Here is a 20542-nt window from a genome sequence, read left to right as displayed (position 1 = left end):
AGGAATATTGCTATAACCTAATAGTTATCAATACTGTTAAAGCATGGAGGGCAATTCGGCAGAGAGAAAGCAATATTGGCAAAACATCTTCTTTTACACCTATAGTGGATATGCCGGGTTTTCAATCGGGGATGACGGATTCAAGATTCAAGCATTGGGCAGCTAGGGGTTTGTCTTATTTGAGGGAGACACAATGATGTCTTTTAATCAGTTAGCGCGGAAATATGAGCTATCTAGCAGAGACCTCTTTCGTTTTTTTTTCAAGTTAGGGATTTTATTTTTTAAAATTCTTTCCCTTTTGACTGATCCCTACAAATCCGACATAGAGAGGAGGGTGCTCAGTACTAAGAGTACACATTATGTCATCAGTTGGGGGGTGTCCCCTCAGATGAGTTCAATCGGCTTTGCAGGGTGAGGGAGAGAGAGCTAGGCGTTGAGGTCTCCTCAGAGGCATGGGAAGATATTTGGAAAAATGCAAGAAATATATCAATTTGCAATAGGACCCATGCTTTACAGTTGAAGATCCTCTACAGGGCCCACTTGGCTCCGGATCGTTTGTCAAAATTTAAACCAGGGGTATCGTCAACATGTCCCAAGTGCAAGGTCGGTACGGGCACTCTCACCCATTGTCTCTGGTCCTCTGGTAGGCTTCAAACATACTGGAATGCTGTGGCAGGTGCAATGGAGAGGATTTTGGGTGTAAGGGTGGAGAAGGACCCGATCTCTCCTCTTCTTGGCCTGCCCAGTGAATTCCCTGTAGATGCGCATAAGAAGAAACTTTTCAACATCCTTACTTTCTGTGCAAGAAAGAATATCTTGTTAGGTTAGATGTCCAAAAATCACTTGGGCCTGTTGGGTTGACATAAGATTGTTACAGAGCATATCCCCTTGGATTTTCTTACAAGTATGGTACACCACAAAACTGAGAATTTCTGTAAGACATGGCGGCCCTTTTTCGACTACTTGGACACAGATTTGTCTGCCACATTAATAAGTGCTTTTTTATAGAAGTAACGAATGTGCTTTACAGGTCCAGTATCCAGAGAGGGGGAAACTGCTAACGTATGAATATGTGAAAATTAATGCTCTCGATATTCGAGAGTTAGGGTTTTGTTTTGCTGAGCTGTATTATTATTATTCAGTCGTTTGTTGTTAGTTATTATATATTTAGTTAAGTAGTTAGTTGGAGTTTTTTAATATATTTTTATATATGTTTATACATTTGTACAATGAGGGTGGTATGGGTTTTTTAATTTTTTTATGTTCTTTCTTTGTATTGTTTAGTATTTGTTGTAATATTAAAAAATCTACTTTTCAATAAAAATATTATTTTTAACAAATGAGAAAGTATCAGCCTACCTGAATTTTGACTTCCCCTCTTTTGCTTTTGTCACCCAGATTACATCCAAGTTAGGCATCTACCTTGGATCCAGTATGTTGTTGTTAAGGAGATTTTCATTAAATCAAAAAAAAATCTTAGCTTTTTTTTAAAAGCACAGTAGTAGCAACAAAATGGAGCATCTACTTTACAAGGTTCAATTCAGATGAAATAGAACTAATCAAAAACATACGTGAAGCTGTCACTCCATCATGGAGGTGAGTATCTATGAAATCTGCCATCTCTGCAAACCTTTCACCCTAAGGCAAAGTGATTGGAACATTTAATAAATATTTCTTCTTTTGCTTTTCTACTATAATAAAATATTGTTCAACCATAGTTACTGTTGATCACCAAACACATCTTCTGAAAGTGGGAACATTTCTGCAAAGAGGAATGAATCCCTTCATGACCCATTCTCTTTGTACTTCCAATTCCTTGATGCTGTAAGAAAATTAGTAATTTTATTTACTCAGTAACAGCATTCCAAAGGTCTGGTTTGTCAAGTGATGCAATATTATCCTTTTGGGAGAAAGTGAGGTCTGCAGATGCTGGAGATCAAAGTTGAAACTTTATTGCTGGAACAGCACAGCAGGTCAGGCAGCATCCAGGGAACAGGAGATTCGACGTTTCGGGCACAGGCCCTTCTTCAGGAATGAGCAGAGAGTGTTCAGCAGGAGAAGATAAAAGGTAGGGAGGAGGGACTTGGAGGAGGGGCGTTGGGCCCCTCCTCCAAGTCCCTCCTCCCTACCTTTTATCTTCTCCTGCTGAACACTCTCTGCTCATTCCTGAAGAAGGGCCTGTGCCCGAAACGTCGAATCTCCTGTTCCCTGGATGCTGCCTGACCTGCTGTGTTGTTCCAGCAATAAAGTTTCAACTTTCAATATTATCCTTTTGGACACCGCACCATAATGAGTGATGTAACTGTGAAAGCAATGGACTTTCAAAGCTTCTTGTGAAAATTGATCTGTTTGATTCTAGCATGGTGATGGGTGAGATATTCATCCACTGAGCTCTGTTTTCAAGGCCACAACTAACGAAAAGTTTCTTTTTAATTTCTTGCATGCAGGACGTGTGTGATTCTGCAGATGAGGCAATTCTGGACCTTGCTGATTATTGTCATAGAAAGTTGACCCTTCTTGCTGCACGGAATGATGACCCTGAAAATCAGGAACAGAACAAATCATCACCAGCATCCCTACAGGTATGATAGAGTTACACTACTGTTGATATGACATTTGACTTTTATTTATTCTTTATTGTGATATGGGCATTGCTGGCTGGCCGGTATTTATTAAACGTCCATGGTTGGCCTTGAGAAGGTGGTGGTGTGCTGCCTTCTAGAACCATGCAGTCCATGTACTGTAGACAGACCCACCATGTCGTTAGGGATTTCCAGGATTTTGATTCAGCAACAGTGAAGGGACAAAAGCGCTGTTTTGTCAGTTAGTTTCTTAAAGGGATAATGACCCAGTTAAAAGGTATTTAACAGTTACTTATTATTTGGGAAATCTATTCAAGTCTAGAAGATGGTTGGTAAGGACTGATAAATATTATAATGTTTTGTGCAGACTTGATTGTTCTGTATGCTACACTTATTCAGAGGTAAACACTGCTTGTAACAAGGCCGGATAACGTGTGAAAATGCAGTAATGGGTTTGAAAGGGTAGCTTTGATTAGAAAGGGTTGTTTTAAATTTGGATAGTAAAATATACTACAGAACCACAATTTTATGAATGAATGAAACAGTGTTATAGTGAATAATGGGTTAATAAAGGGTTATGAATGAATTATCAGGAACCCGGTATTAATAAAGTGAGCTGGTGGGTGAGTTAATAAAGATATAACACCGTATCTCATAACACAATATCTCACATACAACATGTCTATGTAGTAGTGTACTGATGGCAGAAGTGTAGTCTTGTGTTAAAATATGTTCATCTTGGCTTTAACAGGGTCCATTGTCCATGCTTCACCAGTTTGAATCTTCTATTGCCCTTTTAAACAAAGTGGAGAAAGTGAGGACTGCAGATGCTGGAGACCAGAGACGAAAGGTGTGGTGCTGGAAAAGCACAGCCAGTCTGACAGCATCCGAGGAGCAGGAGAGTCGATGTTTTGAGCATGAGCTCTTTATCTGGAATAGGATGTGAAATGCTTATGCTCAAAACATCGACTCTCCTGCTCCTCGAATGCTGCCTGACTGGCTGTGCTTTTCCAGCTCCACACTTTGACTCTTTTAAACAAAGTGCCCTTACTCAATTTTCACAGTAGCATTAAATGGATTTGAAGTAGCAAGATGCAAATGATGATTTCTTGGTTTTAACACTCTGTCACCCATGTTCCCTCTAACAGGAGTTCTGTGCTCACCAGTATTCTGTTTTGTGATTACCCTAAAACAGTCATTTTCTTCTAGCTGGCATAGCAGTACCTGGTTGGTGGTCTTCCACATATCTGTCTTCTTGACTTGTCCTGAGAGTCTGTATGCAGCAAGGCCAGCTGCTTTTCTCCTTTCTGTTGAGGTGTTAAAATTTGCACTTGATTTTGAATAATTTCAATTTGAGTTTCTATCTCCACAATAAGGCAGTCATATGAGTTTGTTTCCAGGATAGATTCAATATAAGGTTACATGCACTTGTCTCTGGGCAAATCCCATATGAGAGGCCATTCTCGTTCCAAACTACTGAATCTTATCTTGAATTAAAAAGCAGTTTATGAAGTCCAGTATTCATGCAATTTCTTTGACAGTTGTCCTTAAATGTATCTTTGAATAAAGCAATGTAACATAATGTACCACGAAAAATATTAAGGTAGTTGTTGTCATGATTGTTAACTTAGTACCGTGTGATCAGTCCCTTTTGAGAATTGGTACAGGACATGACAATGCAGAGGAATGTCTTAAAGTGATCATTATGTACACGTTATGTTAGTATTTCAGATTCAAATAATATTAACCTTTCATCAATTATTCCTTGACTAATTGGTATTTTGAATGATATGGAGCTGCCAGTGTTGGACTGGGGTGTACAAAGTTAAAAATCACACAACACCAGGTTATAGTCCAACAGGTTTAATTGGAAGTAGTAGCTTTCAGAGCGCTGCTCAACCACCTGATGAAGGAGCGACACTCCGAAAGCTAGTGTTTCCAATTAAACCTGTTGGACTCTAACCTGGTGTTGTGTGATTTTTAACTTGGTATTTTGAACTAATTGGCAGTTAGGGCCTTAGAGACAAAAACATGAATGATATTCAGTGTACCACTGGCTGGTGCAGACAGGCATTTAATTTTGATGGGCAAAATTGAGCATTTGTCGGTCTTAGGTTTTAATATGATCATATTATTTCTCTTGAGTTTCTCTCATTTTATTAGCATCGCTAGATTTCAGACTTTGCTGAATGTTGTTATTGTAGCTACTAAGGCATAAAATTGTAGATTGAAGCTCCTTTCCGGCAGTCAAGCAAATAACTCAGTAATATTTCAGTGCAGTACAGAGGAGTATTGCATCTGTTGAAGCTGCCATCTTTGGGAATGAAATATTAAATCAAACCTTTGAAACTCAAAACATTTTGAATCTCAGAAGTTCACAATAATGGTCCTGTCACAGTTCAGATGGGACCAGTAGCACTGCTCTCACTTCCTTCTATATTGGTGCCAGAGCTCCACAAATTAGAACACATTTCGTCTGCGCCAGTCTTTAAGCCATACATTAATTTTGTAATGTTACTTGGTCTATACCATTGGCTTCCCTAGACAATATCACCTTTGAAATTCTGCTTAATTTTGTGCCTAGTTCCTAATTCTGCCTATACAGAACCTCTTGTTCTGCCTATTTCATCGACACTTAGATGGATCATGATGACTGGATTCTTCCCCCTTTCATGGCAAGTTCTTCTACAGCCTGAGCAGATGTCCCAAAACAGCCTTCTGTGCTTGTGGATTAGATTTCTGCTGTCACTTAAGCTTGCTGCTCAAGACGTAGGCACAAATATTGTTTGATTAGAAAGGACTGTCCTGTATCCACATCCTGTGTAACTAAGGTTAGGTGAGGTTTTAATGTGCTCCTTTGGCAGAAATAGTTCTTTCGGGCATGGTCTCTGGGAACCAGGAAGCCACATCCACAATATTGAGGATATACTGGTGGCCAATTTGGTTTTTGACAGGTATCCTACACAGTCAACCATCACTCTGCTAAATGGTTCCACAGGAACTAGTATGGGAATGAAGGGCTGGTGTTTTTTTTTCATTTTTTTACAGACTGGGGCTTTCCCACAATCGGGCATACATGGCATATTTTACAGAACAATGCTATGTTCTTTTGGCGGCATTGCCAGTAAAAATGCTGGCTTATACTTAGCTTGGGCCTTCCAAATATTTGCTTGGTCAGCCATGAGAAGTTCATACACTCAATTTCATTATCTCCGAAGAATACATGGATAGCACCACCATCCTCTTTTCTTCTGCAGGTCTATGACCAAGTGTCTCTTTTCTCATCGCGTCATTTTAAAATAGTAGCATTCAGCTGCAGTTTGGACAGTTTGTGTCATTTTGTTTAGCTCCAGCTCAACTTGTTGAGCCATGACCAGGGAAAGCTTTCTTATAACTTAATTCTGATCGTTTACCATCTCGGTTTTCAGATTTAGAGCCATCTATCTGTGATTCAAATTTTGGGCATATTTGACCATTGACTGGTTAACTATACTGATGGGCATCATGCCAGGAAACGTTTCCTGTAATTCCTCCTTGACCTCACTTGATCTTTCTGAGACTACTGGAAAGTCACTATCACGTCCTAAACCTCACCACTTCCAGCCCACCAAGTCATTTCCTATCACCAGATAGACCCTATCCACTGGTAAAATATGGACAATCTTGAGTGAATTTTTATAAAACACCTTATATGCACAGAGAATACATGTTTGTCCATCTCATCTGTGGAAATCTCTGAAAACATGGCATTAACTTCATGAGCTTTTCTATTTAGTCTGCTCTGCACAAGCAAGGTTCAATTTTCTGTGGGTCACTTCACTTGTTTTGCAGTATTTTTCAAGCCAAATGAAAATGTCTCTACATATCATTGTTTAAATGTTGGGATTGCTTGTGCAAATTCAAACAGCTCTGTCATTGCTCCTGAGTTGTTGGCAGATTTGTCTCGAATACCATCTTCATTCAAGCTTTTTTCTTAAATATATTTTTATTGAAAAATAGATTTTTAAAAATATTATAACAAATACAAAACAATACAATTCAAAGCAATTACAAGGAAAGAACACAAGAAAATGTTTAAAAAACCCAAACAGCCCTCATGTATAAAAATATATATATAAAGAAAAATATATATTATAAAACCCAACTAACTATTTAACTAAATAAATAATAGCCAACAACAAACTAATAAATAGTAATGACTCAACTCAGCCAAATAAGATATCCATGCATTCGCAGTTCCTCCTTCCTGGATATTGGACTCTTAAAGCACAATCGTTACGGATATATAAAAGCCCTTATTAGTGTGGCAGATAAATCTGTATTCCGGTAGTCCAAAAAGGGCCGTCATGTCTTATAAAAATTCTCAGTTTTGTGGTGCACAAAACTTGAGAGAAAATTTTCCATAACAATCTTACGCCAACCTGACAGCCGGGGGTTTGTTCTTTCTTGCGCACAAAGTGAGGACGTTTTTTCTTATGCGCATCTACAGGGAATACGCTGAGCAGACCAAGAAGAAGAGAGATCGGGTCCTTCTCCACCCTTGCACCCAAAATCCTCTCCATTGTACCTGCCACAGCGCTCCAGTATGTTTGAAGCCTACCACAGGACCAGAGACAATGGGTAAGAATGCCCATACCAACCTTACACTTGGGACACATTGAAGATACACCTGGTTTAAATTTTGGCAAACGGTCCAGGGCCAAGTGGACCCTGTGTAGAATCTTCAACTGTAAAGCATGGGTCCTATTTCAACTTGATAGCTTCCTTGTGTTTTCCCAAATATCTTCCCATGCCTCTAAGGAGACCTCAATGCCTAGCTCTCCCTCCCACACCCTGCAGAGTCGATCGAACTCATCTGAGGGCGTAGCCCCCAGTTGATGATATAATGTGCTGACAGAAAGTGTACTCTTAGCACTGAGCACCCTCCTCTCTATATCAGATTTGTAGGGAACAGTCAAAAGTAATATTTTGAATAAAATCCGTAACTTGAAAAAAAATGAAAGAAGTCCCTGTTAGTTGGTTGCTCATGTTTCCTTGCTAACTCATCAAAGGTGTTTCCCTCAAATAAATCGCCTCTGGCAGACACACCCCTAGCTGCCCTATGTTTGAATCATGAATCTATCAGCCCAGGTTAAAACCCGGCATATCCACAATAGGTGTAAGAGAAGATGTTTTGCCAATATTGCCTTCCCTCTGCCAAATTGCCCTCCATGCTTTAACTATTCGGTTATGGCAATATTCCCTAACGTCCTCATTTTGTCCAAAAACACCAAGCTAGTAAGGGGACACCTTGCCTGGGAGATTTCGATATCTAAACATATTGAAAGAGGGCCCTCACAGGCCCAATCACTCACGTAGGATAAAAGCGAGCTTAGTTGGTAGCTTCTAATGTCCGGGAGATCCACTCCCCCCAGTCTGAGGCAATTGCAGTTTAGCTAGTTTAATGAGGGGCTGTTTATGATGCCAAATAAAAGAGCTGAACCAGACATTCAATCTCCTGAATGTTTGCTTATCGAAAATCAGGGGGAGCATTCATATAGGGTATAACAAATAGGGAAAATATTCATCTTAATAAGCGCTATCCGACCCAACCACGAGACCGGACGCGCCTCCCATCTTTGAAGGTCTTGTTTGCTTTTGTCAAATAATTGAACAAAATTAGCTTTGAACAGCCAATCCAGAACTGAGCCACGAATACAGACAACCCCTCTGTGACCACGTAAATGGGAATCGATATTCGCCCTTAAGACCTAGCACCTTCGTAATACCACCCATAGGCTTGGCCTCTGATTTTGCATGATTAATCTTGTACCCCGAAAAGGCGCCAAACACACTGATGCATTCCATTAGACGATGCACCAAAACTGCTGGATTTGACAAAAAAATGGCCATCGTCTACATACAGTGAAATATTATGTAATTTTGACCCCATTTCTGGAGCTGATATATTGGGATCCCTACGAATGACCTTTGCCAATAGTTCAATCACCAATGTAAAAAACAGTGGCGAAAGGGGGACAGCCCTGCCGGCTGCCCCTAAAAATGTTAAAATTGTTTGATCGCACCCATTGGTGATGACTGCAGCGAAAGGGTCTTTGTGGAGAACCTTTACCCATCATAGAGTCATAGAAATGTAAAGCATAGAAACAAACCCTTCGGTCCAACCCATCCATGCCGACCAGATATCCCAACCCAGTCTAGTCCCACCTGCCAGCTTCTGGCTCATATCCCTCCAAACCCTTCCTATTCATATACCTATCCAAATCCCTTTTAAATGTTGCAATTGTACCAGCCTCCACCACTTCCTCTGGCAGCTCATTCCATACACGTACCACCCCCTTAGGTCTCTTTTATATTTTTCCCCTCTCACCCTAAACCTATGCCCTCTAGTTCTGGACTCCCCCATCCCAGGGAAAGACTTTGTCTATTTATGCTATCCATGCCCCTCATAATTTTTGTAAACCTCTATAAGGTCACCCCCTCAGCCTCCGACGCTCCAAGGAAAACAGCCCCAAACTGTTCAGCCTCTCCCTATACCTCAAATCTTCCAACCCTGGCAACATCCTTGTAAATCTTTTCTGAACCCTTTCAAGTTTCACAACATCTTTCCGATAGAAAAGAGACCAGAATTGCATGCAATATTCCAACAGTGGCCTAACCAATGTCCTGTACAGCCACAACATGACCTTCCGGCTCCTGTACTCAATACTCTTGACCAATGAAGGAAAACATACCAAGCACCTTCTTTACTATCCTGTCCACCTGCAACTCCACTTTCAAGGAGCTATGAACCTGCACTCCAAGGTCTCTTTGTTCAGCAACACTCCCTAGGACCTGACCATTATGTGTATAAGTCCTGCTAAGATTTGCTTTCCCAAAATGCAGCACCTCGCATTTATCTGAATTAAACTGCCACTTCTCAGCCCATTGGCCAATCTGATCAAGATACAGTTGTAACCTGACATAACCTTCTTCGCTGTCCACTACACCTCCAAATTTTGGTGTCATCTGCAAACTTACTAACTATACCTCTTATGCTCGCATCCAAATCATTTATATAAATGACAAAAAGTAGAGGATCCATCCTTGTGGTACTCCACTGGTCATAGGCCTCCAGTCTGAAAAACAACTCTCCTCCACCACCCTCTGTTTTCTACCTTTGAGCCAGTTCTGTATCCAAATGGCTAGTTCTCCCGTATTCGATGAGACCTAACCTTGCTAACCAGTCACACATGGGGAACCATGTCGAACACCTACTGAAGTCCATATAGATCACATCTATGGCTCTGTCCTCATCAATCCTCTTTGTTACTTCTTCAAAAAACTCAATCAAGTTTGTAATACATAATTAGTCCTTGCCTTTCCAAATACATGTACATCCTGCCCCTCAGGATTCCCTCTAACAACTTGCCCACCACTGACGTCAGGCTCACTATAGTTCCCTGGCTTGTCCTTACCACCCTTCTTGAACAGTGGCACCACGTTAGCCAACCTCTAGTCTTACGGCACCTCAGATGTGACTATCGATGACATAAATATCTGAGCAAGAGGCCCAGCAATCATTTCTCTAGCTTCCCACAAAATTCTAGGGTACACCTGATCAGGTCCTGGGGATTTATTCACCTTTGAGTTTCAAGACATCCAGCACTTCCTCTTCTGTAATATGGACATTTTTCAAGATGTCACCATCTATTTCCCTACATTCTATATCTTCCATGTTCTTTTCCACAGTAAATACTGATGCAAAATACTCATTTAGTATCTCCCCCATTGTCTGTGGCTCCACACAAAGGCCTCCTTGCTGATCTTTGAGGAGCCCTATTCTCCCCCTAGTTACCCTTTTGTCCTTAATGAATTTGTAAAAACCCTTTGGATTCTCCTTAACTCTATTTGCCAAAGTTATCTCATGTCCCCTTTTTGCCCTCCTGATTTCCCTCTTAAGTATACTCCGATTGCATTTATACTCTTCTAAGGAATCACTCGATCTATCCTGGAAAATCTCAGCAGGTCTGGCAGCATCTGTAAGGAGAGAAAAGAGCTGACGTTTCGAGTCTAACTGACCCTTAGTCAAGCTTTTAGCTTTGACAAAGGGTCAGTTAGACTCGAAACGTCAGCTCTATTCTCTCCTTACAGATGCTGCCAGACCTGCTGAGATTTTCCAGCATTTTCTCTTTTGGTTTCAGATTCCAGCATCCGCAGTAATTTGCTTTTATAATTTGATTTTACTTGATCTATCCTATCTATACCTGACATATGCTTCCTTCTTTTTCTTAACCAAACCCTCAATTTCTTTAGTCATCCAGCATTCCCTATACCTATCAGCCTTTCCTTTCACCTTAACAAGAATATACTTTCTCTGGATTCTCGTTATCTCATTTCTGAAGGTTTCCCATTTTCTAGCCGTCCCTTTACCTGCAAACATCTGCCCCCAATCAGCTTTTGAAAGTTCTTGCCTAATACCGTCAAAATTGGCCTTTCTCCAATTTAGAACTTTGATTTTTAGATCTGGTCTATCCTTTTCCATCACTGTTTTAAATCTAATACAATTATGGTCGCTGGCCCCAAAGTGCTCCCCCGCTGACACCTCAGTCACCTTATTTCCCAAGTGTAGGTCAAATTTTGCATCTTCTCTAGATGCATCCACATACTGAATCTGAAAATTTTCTTGTACACACTTAACAAATTCCTCTCCATCTCAACCTTTAAACTATGGCAGTCCCAGTCTGTGTTTGGAAAGTTAAAATCCCCTAACATAACCACTCTATTTTTCTTACATCTTACCAAGGCTTCACCCAAACCAAACTGCTCCAGAGTATAGAAAAGATACGGCCACTCAAATGCCTTCTCTGCATCTTGAGAAATCACCAATCCCTGTACTGACTGTTGTTGACATGCTGGAATTACATTAAGTAGCCTCCTAACATTATTGGAGAATCTGCAGCCCTTTATGAAGCCCGTCTGGTCCTCTTTAACAACAGAAAGTGACACAGTCTCCAGCCTTAATGCAAGAGGCTTAGAGAGGATTTTAAAGTCTACATTTAAGAGTGAAATGGGCCTGTACCAAGCACAGTCCTCTGGGACCTTCCCTTTTTTTAAGGATAAGTGAAATATTGGCCTCTCTCAGAAATGGTGGGAGACAGTCATGACTGTATGAGTCATTAAACATGTTGAGCATCAGGCCTGATAATATGCTTATAAATTCCTTATAGAATTCGCTGGAGAGTCCGTCAGGACCAAGCACCTCTCCACTCTGAAGCTGCTTCACAGCATCCTGCACCTCTTGCTCTGATAAGGGGGCATTGAGAAAAGATTCTTGTTGGGGCTCATGCCCGGGAGATCCAGATCCTTAAAAAAAGATTCCATTTTTGGTCCGCTCCTCCTCACAACCCACAGATTGGTATAACTTAGAATAAAATCTCTGGAATGCCACATGAATCTTTTTGGAGTCACATGTTAGGTTCCCAGACCCTTCCCTAATCACCGTAATGAGGGGCGCTCCTTTTCCTGGCAAGATATGCTAAGTATTTGCCTGGCCTGTCACCATGCTCATATAACCTTTGCTTTGCAAAAGTAAGCTCCATTTTTGCTGTCTGTGTGAGCACAGAATTCAACGCAGACCACAGCGCCGTAATCCTCTTGAGCTTGACCAATGATGACCTGTCAAAGTAAGCCTTCTCGGATGCCTTCAACCGTGCTTCGAGGAGACGTTGCTGTTCACCCTTCTGCCGCTTCCTACTGGCAGAGTAGGTGATAACTAACCCCCTGGCATAGGCTTTGGCAGTTGCCCAAAGGACGGATGGGCTACTAACCAAGCCTGAGTTAACGGCTAAGTTCACCCAAAATTCCATGGAGAAGTACTCCCCAAACTTATTATCCTTGAGGATAAAGGGATTCACTCACCAGTGCCTCGAACCCACTGTAACATTCTTCATCTTAACCAACAGGTACGCTGGAGCATGATCAGAGACAGTAATATTACCAATCGTACAAGATGCCACCAATTCCAGGGTTGCCACAGGGGTCAGAAAAAAAAAATCAATCCATGCCTGTTTGGTGGAGACGCCTCCAGGCATCCTAATTAATATAGCCACTCCCCTACTTCTGATATTAAAAGATGAAAAGTAAACCCAATCAAAGCCATTCTTCGATAGTTTCAAATGCTCCCTATCATCTAAGTGTGTTTCCTGTAATAAAGCAATATCCACCTTTTCCTTGCTGAGATTCGAGAGTATCTTTTTCTTCTTAATTGATAAATGACTCCCCTTGATATTCCATGTACACCATTTAATCATGTCATTAGCCATAACGTTCTGCAGTAACATTTAAATTCCAGAAAGGAGGAACTCGAACCACAAATCACCGAGTCTTAGTGTCACAAGATCCAACAAACATTAAAAAAAAACTAAAACCACTATATTTAACAAACCTACAAAGCTATCGAAGATTATATACAACAAAATCCCAAAAACAAACCAACAGTGCTGAATAGGGGAGCTCACCCCCTGCCCAAAAGGGGCAACAACCCATCCCAAAACTCAATTTCCCATCTCGCTGCCAAGACTGCAGCCCGGGCATTTATAACCTGAACCGGGTATAAACTACCCTTAAGTAGGCATCTAGCCATCTCGACCATTTTCCCTCCTCCCAGCGAGAACCGCACTGCAAACGCAAGCAGTAAAGAAAGAAAATACACCATGGAATAGCAATGTGAATAAAGAAATTTTTTTTTTAAATGAGGGTATATACCCCACCCATTCTTTGGTATAACTTAACTTAGAAATTGAAAGTACACATCTCAACTGCAGCAAAACATAGTTTAAACCAGATTATTACCAATAAAAAAAGAACAAAGCCTGAACTGGGCATCCTCTGTTTCATTAAAGAAAAATCAAAAACATATCCAAACAATACTACTATATGTACATACTAAATTGTTCAGATTAGGTTAATTTGTCCACAAAGTCTCTTGCCTTCTCTGACATGTCAAAGAGATGTACGGATCCATCTGAGGTGATCAGAAGCACCGCCGGATACCTCAGAGTACTGGAACCCAAGCTCCCTCAGTCTTCTCTTGACACCGTCATAGGATTTTCTTTTCTGGATCATCACCTCTGAAAAGTACCGGAAGAACATGATCTTAGAGTCCTCATAAATTAGAGTCTTCGGGTCCTTCCCTGGATTCTGCAAGCTTCCACAATTTTCTCCTTATCCCTATATTGATGAAACTGCACCAAGAGAGACAAGGATGTTGACCCAGACCTGACCTCTGTGCCATGACCCAGTGATCCCTCTTGAGCCTCAAGCCTCTCATTCCAGCCTCCAAGTTAAGGAATTTCGACAACCAGTCCTCATAAATTCTGCCAGCCGCTCACCCTCCGGCAGACCGATGATCCGAATATTTTTTCTCCTGCCCCTGTTCTCAAGATCATTCACTTGGTCGTGCAAATTACGGACCTGCTTCTCCAAGGCTTGGATCCTATCCTTGAAGGAACTGGTATCAGCTCTGTGTTCAACCTCACCTGTCCTCTTTTCCAGGTCTCCTAGCTGCTCTTCGTGCTTCTGCAGCATGATAGAGATCGGGGCTAGCTTCTCCTCTATCTGATTCCCAAACATCTCGTGAGATTTCGCGAGCTTCTTCACCAGGGCCTGGTAAGTAATTGAGTCCAAGGATCCTACAGGCTGGGCCGTGGGCCTGGGCTTGGCTGCTCCTCCTCCCTTCTTCAGTATCCCTGGATGGCGAAAATGCAGGAAAGTTAATTTTTCACAATTTCCTGGGACACCATGACCTTTCCAGAGTCCCAGGATATCACAGTGGTCCAGGTTGGGCAGGTTAGAAGTTCGTTCCGCTTGTGTTGCAGTGCAGAGCTCTGCAATGCGATCCTCCTAGATCCCCGCCATCTTGGGTCCCCCATTTCAAAGCTTTTTTAATTGAAATACCTGGATCTCTCTCTGAGTCCAGTTCTGGTCATCCATTTATAGAAAGGATATTACCAGGGAGGCTTTAGAACAGATTTACCAGGATATTACCAGGTATGGAAGATTTGAGTTATAAAGTAAGGCTGGGACTTTTTGCACTCAGCATAGGAGGTTGACAGGCGACCTGATAAAATATTGAGGTATAGATAGTTGTCTCTTCCCTAGGATGGGGGATTTCAAGACTAGGAGGCACATTTTTAAGGTGGGAGGAAAGAGATTTAAAAAAAAAAGAGAGTCCTGTTTGACACAGAGGGTGGTTAGCTTGTGGAAGTGGTGAATGTGGATACAATTACAATATTTAAAAGACATTTGGATAGATGCATGAATAGGAAAGGTTTGAAGGGAAATGGGTCAGGAGCTGGCACTGGTTTAGTTTGGGATTACATTTGGCATGGACTGCTTGGACCGAAGGGTCTTTTCCCATGCTATACAACTCTTTGACACTGTTATTTCTCATTCCTGTTTGAAAAGAAAAGCAATGCCTTTTCTGTTTGCTGTCCTTTCCTTTGAAATTCCAGTCACCACCTCTTCTATCCTGACTAATTAAATGCCCAGACCACTACTTTTAGAATTACTTGTTTCTTAGATATTGGTCTCAATTCCATCACCAAATTGTAGAACCATTATTTTTTGTTAATTAGGGACAATGCCTTTAACCTGTTCCAATGTATCCCACCTGTCTGCAAAAACACTCTTGTTCCAAAACAAAGCAGTTTAGTTATCTATGTAGATAACTACTCTCTTGAAACTAATACACAGTACCCACTTCGTCCCTCGCCTCATTGTTACCCATTCGACCCCTAGTGCCATGAACCTTGTACTGCTTCTGCTTTGCTTACTTACTCACCTGGGGTATCTACACACCTTCCACAAAAGTAGCAGCTGTACCACCCATATCTATCTCAGTTAATACCTGTCTCTTTCTCATTCCAGGAGGAAAACAGCCTACATTAAGGCTGAAAGAATCCAGATGGGATATTGGCTGCCAAAACATGCGACTCTTCATCCCTTGTATGGGAGAGCTGTCAATAAGATGCTTAATAAATGATTATCCCCTTAATTGACAGTACCCTGCTACCTAGCAAGAAATACGTCACACAATTTAAGAAGCGTATAAAAAATGGAGTGAGATGCTCCCAATGTAGAAATTGACGTCACCAGACTGTAGTCCTGTTTTCATGATGGTGAAGCTTGCAGATAACTTGACTTCCCACTGAACAGTGGTTTTTCACCAGCACTGGTTTCTAAGATTGAGAGACAGGCAGAGCATGCAAGAGAAATGAGAGAGTGTCTTCCAGTTCTTGCTTACATATTCATTTTTCATTGTGACTTCTTTTCTGCTCCAAGCAGCTATTAACATAAATTAATATGTATATTCCTGAACCTACTCATTGTTTCTCTAAGCTAGCTCATTGACAGGGGAGCCCTTCATTTATCAATATGTGAAATTATCATGCAACCGTGAGCAAAACGTGAGGTGAAAATTTCTTGATGCCTTACTGAATTTATGTCTCTTGATTAGATGGTAATTCAGATGTAGCCAGGTTTATATATTCCATGTGGGTTATCTTGTTTGGGTATTAAAGTCAAATGATGAAAGTTGAATATTGACAATCCATTTTCACATGATAAAGTCACCATAGTTCTACTGGACTATAGAGCTGCTGTCTCAGAGAGGGACAACTGGTGGTGGTTTAACCTGAGGTTTACCAATCTACAGGTGAAGGGAGAGATTGAGAAGGAGACTCCTTTATGGTAACCTCAGCTGGTGCAGGAATTGATCCCATACTGTTGGCATCAATCTGCACCGCAAACCATCCATCCAGGAGAAAGTGAGGATTGCAGATGCTGGAGATCAGAGCTTAAAAATGTGTTGTTGGAAAAGCGCAGCAGAGGAGAAAGTGAGGACTTCAGATGCTGGAGATCAGACCTTAAAAATGTGTTGCTGCAAAAGCACAGCGCTTTTCCAGCAACACATTTTTAAGCTCAAACCACCCATCCAGCCAACTGAGCTAACCAACCTCCACTAGTTTGGTACATTACAGCATAAAGATGTTTCCACATACAGATAAACTCAGCAAGTATTGTACAGTTCTGAGGAAGGGTCACTGGACCTGAAACGTTAACTTTGATTTCTCTTCACAGATGCTCCAGACCTGTTCAACTTTTTCAGCAAATTCTGTTTTTATTTCAGCAAGTACAGAGGAACCTTGATTATCCAGCATTTGATTTAACTGAATTTCGGATGACCTGAACAAGATCGCAAGGTCCTGATGTGTGTCTAACTATGTTATTCGGCATTTGAGTAACCGAATGAAATACTCGCCGCCCGTGTCCTTCGGATAATCAAGGTTCCTCTGTATTGTGTTCCGTGAACTAAGTGTTTGTTGTTCTGTACTGCACTTGTATTTCTAGTTGTAAACCTCTTCAAGGTTCCATATATCTATCCATCTTTTTGGTTTGGAATGAATTTAAATGGTATGAACTGCTTTTGCCAGGAGCCTACCTTATGTACTCTCTATATAGTTGCAGAACACAGATTATTTTCAATCCTTTAATAATAATTTCATAGTTTTCTAAATCTGGCAAGAAAGGACATGATAAAGGACAGCCACTTGTCTCCCTCTGCTTCAAGACTCGTTCAAACCAAGGTTGAATATTTTACAAATGGAACATTCCTTACTGGAATTAGCAAGCTGTGTTTTTTTCAAATACATCTGCCAAGTCCAAATTTACAGCACCTTGATTCCAGGCAGTGTACAGTGACAGCTTTCAAGACAGATTTAAATATTACAAGCTATTTCAATGTGGACTGCATATGAAAATTTAAAAGGGCAAAATTTCCACCTGTAAAAGCCTTCAGGACTGCAATCATCATATTATGCACTAAGTAGCATAACTGAATCCTTCTGTTGGTCCTCTAACTATTCTGATCATAAATTGTGATACATGATAAAGTAAAGCCCAAGGAAGATTTTTGGATTCAGTTAATTTAAATAGAGTTAACTCAATTTAAATTTATAGGTATTTTCCAATCACCCTGTTCAGTTGGGACGTGAACCTGAGTCTCCTGGCTCAGAGGTATGTATGCCATTATAGTCCCACAAGAACCTCTGTGACTGAATTGAAAGAATTTATCAAAAATTTTATGAGTCCCTGATTTGTTATAAAATCCATTCTGGATTTAAGTTTTTTTTATAGGTTAACACAATGTATTAAGTTCAATAACAAATACAAAATAATTGCTTAATAAAAGCATATTTTTGATTGACTCACTTCAGGATACTGGTTTCCAGCATTGATTGCAAGGGGGCCGTACTTCTTCTGTTATGCAGTTGTCTGATATTCCTTTATTTCTTCAGTCTTCCTTTCTTGTACACTGAACCACTAAGAATTGTGATCAGAGGCATCCTGAATTCTTTGGCTCATTTGATCATGAACTGATCATGAGCTATTCATGCACTATGTTGGAGTGGCTAGGAAGCATTTGCTCATTTACTGATTGGTTTCTTTTAAAGGTAGTGATTACTTTAATGATAACGCTTTCTACTGTTTCCTGATTCATTCTTTGACATGCCAAGCATTTTTTAAGATCGCCTGTTACTGTACCAACTCCATAAATCTTTGCCAAGATAAGTTGGCACCAGCAGAACAATTTAATCATCTGATTAGAATATGTAGTATCATCCCAAGTGTCTGTGGGATAGTGTTCAAATAACGACTGAAGTCAGTGAGTGGAGAAAATAGCCTCTGTATTCAGTAACCGCAATAGCACAAGTTCGATGTGGCGATAGAATCCTGAAATACAGTTCTTACAGTTGTCTCTTTATACATAGTTCTTACATACATTAAAATTTTATCACTATGGTGTTACATTGTTTTATCTATAGTACACAAAGGTTTGAGTGACCTCTGTCCAGGGTAAACAGGAGATGGTTTAAACATCTGTCAAATGGTGGCTGTTACTTCTGATGGGATTAAGGGTCTGGTCTGCTTGCAAGATTAAGAGATGTTAGTCCTTTTGTCTTTTAAGTTAGTAACTGCTGGTAAAATTACTCTGGCTATATGTTCTAAATAAGTTAGAAATTACACCTGTACTTAATAAAGGATATTAAACTGATTACCGCAGCTGGTTTGTGAGATTTGTTTACTGTTTGCCGATGGAGTTTCATTCATTCATCCAATGTCTTGGAAGCTCTGTTTTGATAGTAAGTTTCTTAAAGGGAATAATGGCTGTTAGTTGGGGAAACAGTTTGATATTCTACATCTATGCAGGTCCCAAGAGACAGTTGGTAAGGGCTTATTCAAATTATACTCTTGCGTTGAGACATGATGGCACGGTTGGTATTGTTGTGGATATGTTGACACTTATTCAGGGATAGATTTTGGTGTAAATAGGCCTAAACACTTCTTATAGCAACAGCTGATAAGGATTGAAGGTGTGAAAAAGCTGTTATGAGTTGAAAGGGCTGCTTTAATTTGCATCTTGTAATAGTAAAATATGCTACAGAACTGCAGTTTAATTAATGAATGAAACCATACTATAGTAAGGAATTATGAATGAACCTGAAACACGGTGTTATTAAATATAGGGCGCTTGTGAAGAGGTTTCATAAAGAGACCTATAATACAATATCTCACAGGCCCAACTGATGCATCTCAGTATCCTTGAAAAATATATCTACATTTCTTAACAAAAAAAAAGTGACTTCACAATAACTATTGCCTAAAATAAATTAACTGAAGTTATTTTCCAAAGACCATATCAGGTTCTCTGCTTCTCCAAGTGATGCCTTACATACTTAAAGTTACAAAACAAAGCCATTTAAGACATGGCTATGTCCTCGAGCAATGCATTTTATCTCGACACATTCTCACAGGTGCTAATTTAAATTTGCACATAATCCAGGCCATAAAAACAATTGAATTGTAGACCATGACCTCACCTTTTATTCTGTGCCTTACAGAAATTAGATTTATGACTAATCACATATAAACAGGATAATATTAAATATCTCACTTTCTTGAGTCAAAATGATGAATTATTGAAAAGTAACTCAATCCTATACACTAATACGATTATTATTGATCATTGTAATTATCTGATAAACCCAGATCGAGCAAAGGCAGTTTTGCTGCAGATTTTGTCCCTCAACATGCACTTTAAACTGCAAAAACAATGAATGATGTAGCATAATCCAGATGTACTCTAGGCAAAGCAAAAGTGAATTAAATTACTTGGAACTATTCCTACAATTATTGTGGGGCTTTCTGCTTCAAAGAAAAATTGTGGTGCTTGTATTGTTAAAGTGCAAGATGCATGTATTTTGTTTTATAAAGGAGTTGCAGAAGCAGAATCAACAGCTGGAATTTGATATCTCCCTGAAGGCACTCTCTATTCTCCGCTACATCACTGATCACATTGACAGGTGTGTAACAGGATTACTGCTGAATGTAGCAGATGCAATATTAAAGAAGGAACACATTTTATTAATTAGGTGGCACAAGGCTGTTTGAGAAATTGTGAAGTCTTTTTTAAGTACATTAATTTCATGCTCATTAAGGTCAGGCATGTTAATACTCAAATGAATGCATACTATATTTTGAATGGAAGCACGCCAAGTGTTTAACTTTGGAATAGTGCAGTCAATATTTTTCTGACCCCAATATTTGTATAAGTTCTTCAACAGTGAAAAAGTATGATTTAATACACTAATTACATTCTTAGTACGTTTGAATAAAATGTTAACTTAGTATCCATCCTGTTAAATTCTTAACTGATGTTATTACCGAATAAGTCGGGTTCCAGACAGGAAATAGGCCTGATGGGTCATATTTTGAGAAGTTTTAGTTTTTTTTTTATAGATATTTTTATTAGAAATTTAACATTTTTACAAGTTTACAAAAATAAACAAAACTCTCAGATATAAACATTGATATACAATTAGCTCAAATATACAATAGCCAAAATTTGACAAAAAAAA

At 40.0% G+C, this 20542-nt stretch overlaps 1 protein-coding gene across 1 annotated transcript in view; it reads left to right on the top strand.

The window, feature by feature from the left end:
• Positions 1 to 20542, top strand: part of zmynd10 (zinc finger, MYND-type containing 10) — a 51363-nt gene that overhangs the window by 9266 nt on the left and 21555 nt on the right. Inside the window, exons 4-5 of the mRNA XM_043708551.1 lie at positions 2448 to 2582; positions 19899 to 19987. Of these exons, the coding sequence (XP_043564486.1) occupies positions 2448 to 2582; positions 19899 to 19987 (224 nt within the window). The remainder of the gene's footprint in view (positions 1 to 2447; positions 2583 to 19898; positions 19988 to 20542) is intronic.

Source organism: Chiloscyllium plagiosum, chromosome 18 (genome assembly GCF_004010195.1).
Source record: "Chiloscyllium plagiosum isolate BGI_BamShark_2017 chromosome 18, ASM401019v2, whole genome shotgun sequence".
NCBI lineage: Eukaryota > Metazoa > Chordata > Chondrichthyes > Orectolobiformes > Hemiscylliidae > Chiloscyllium > Chiloscyllium plagiosum.
Note: the sequence above shows the minus strand (reverse complement) of the source record. Positions and strands in the feature narration are given on the sequence as shown.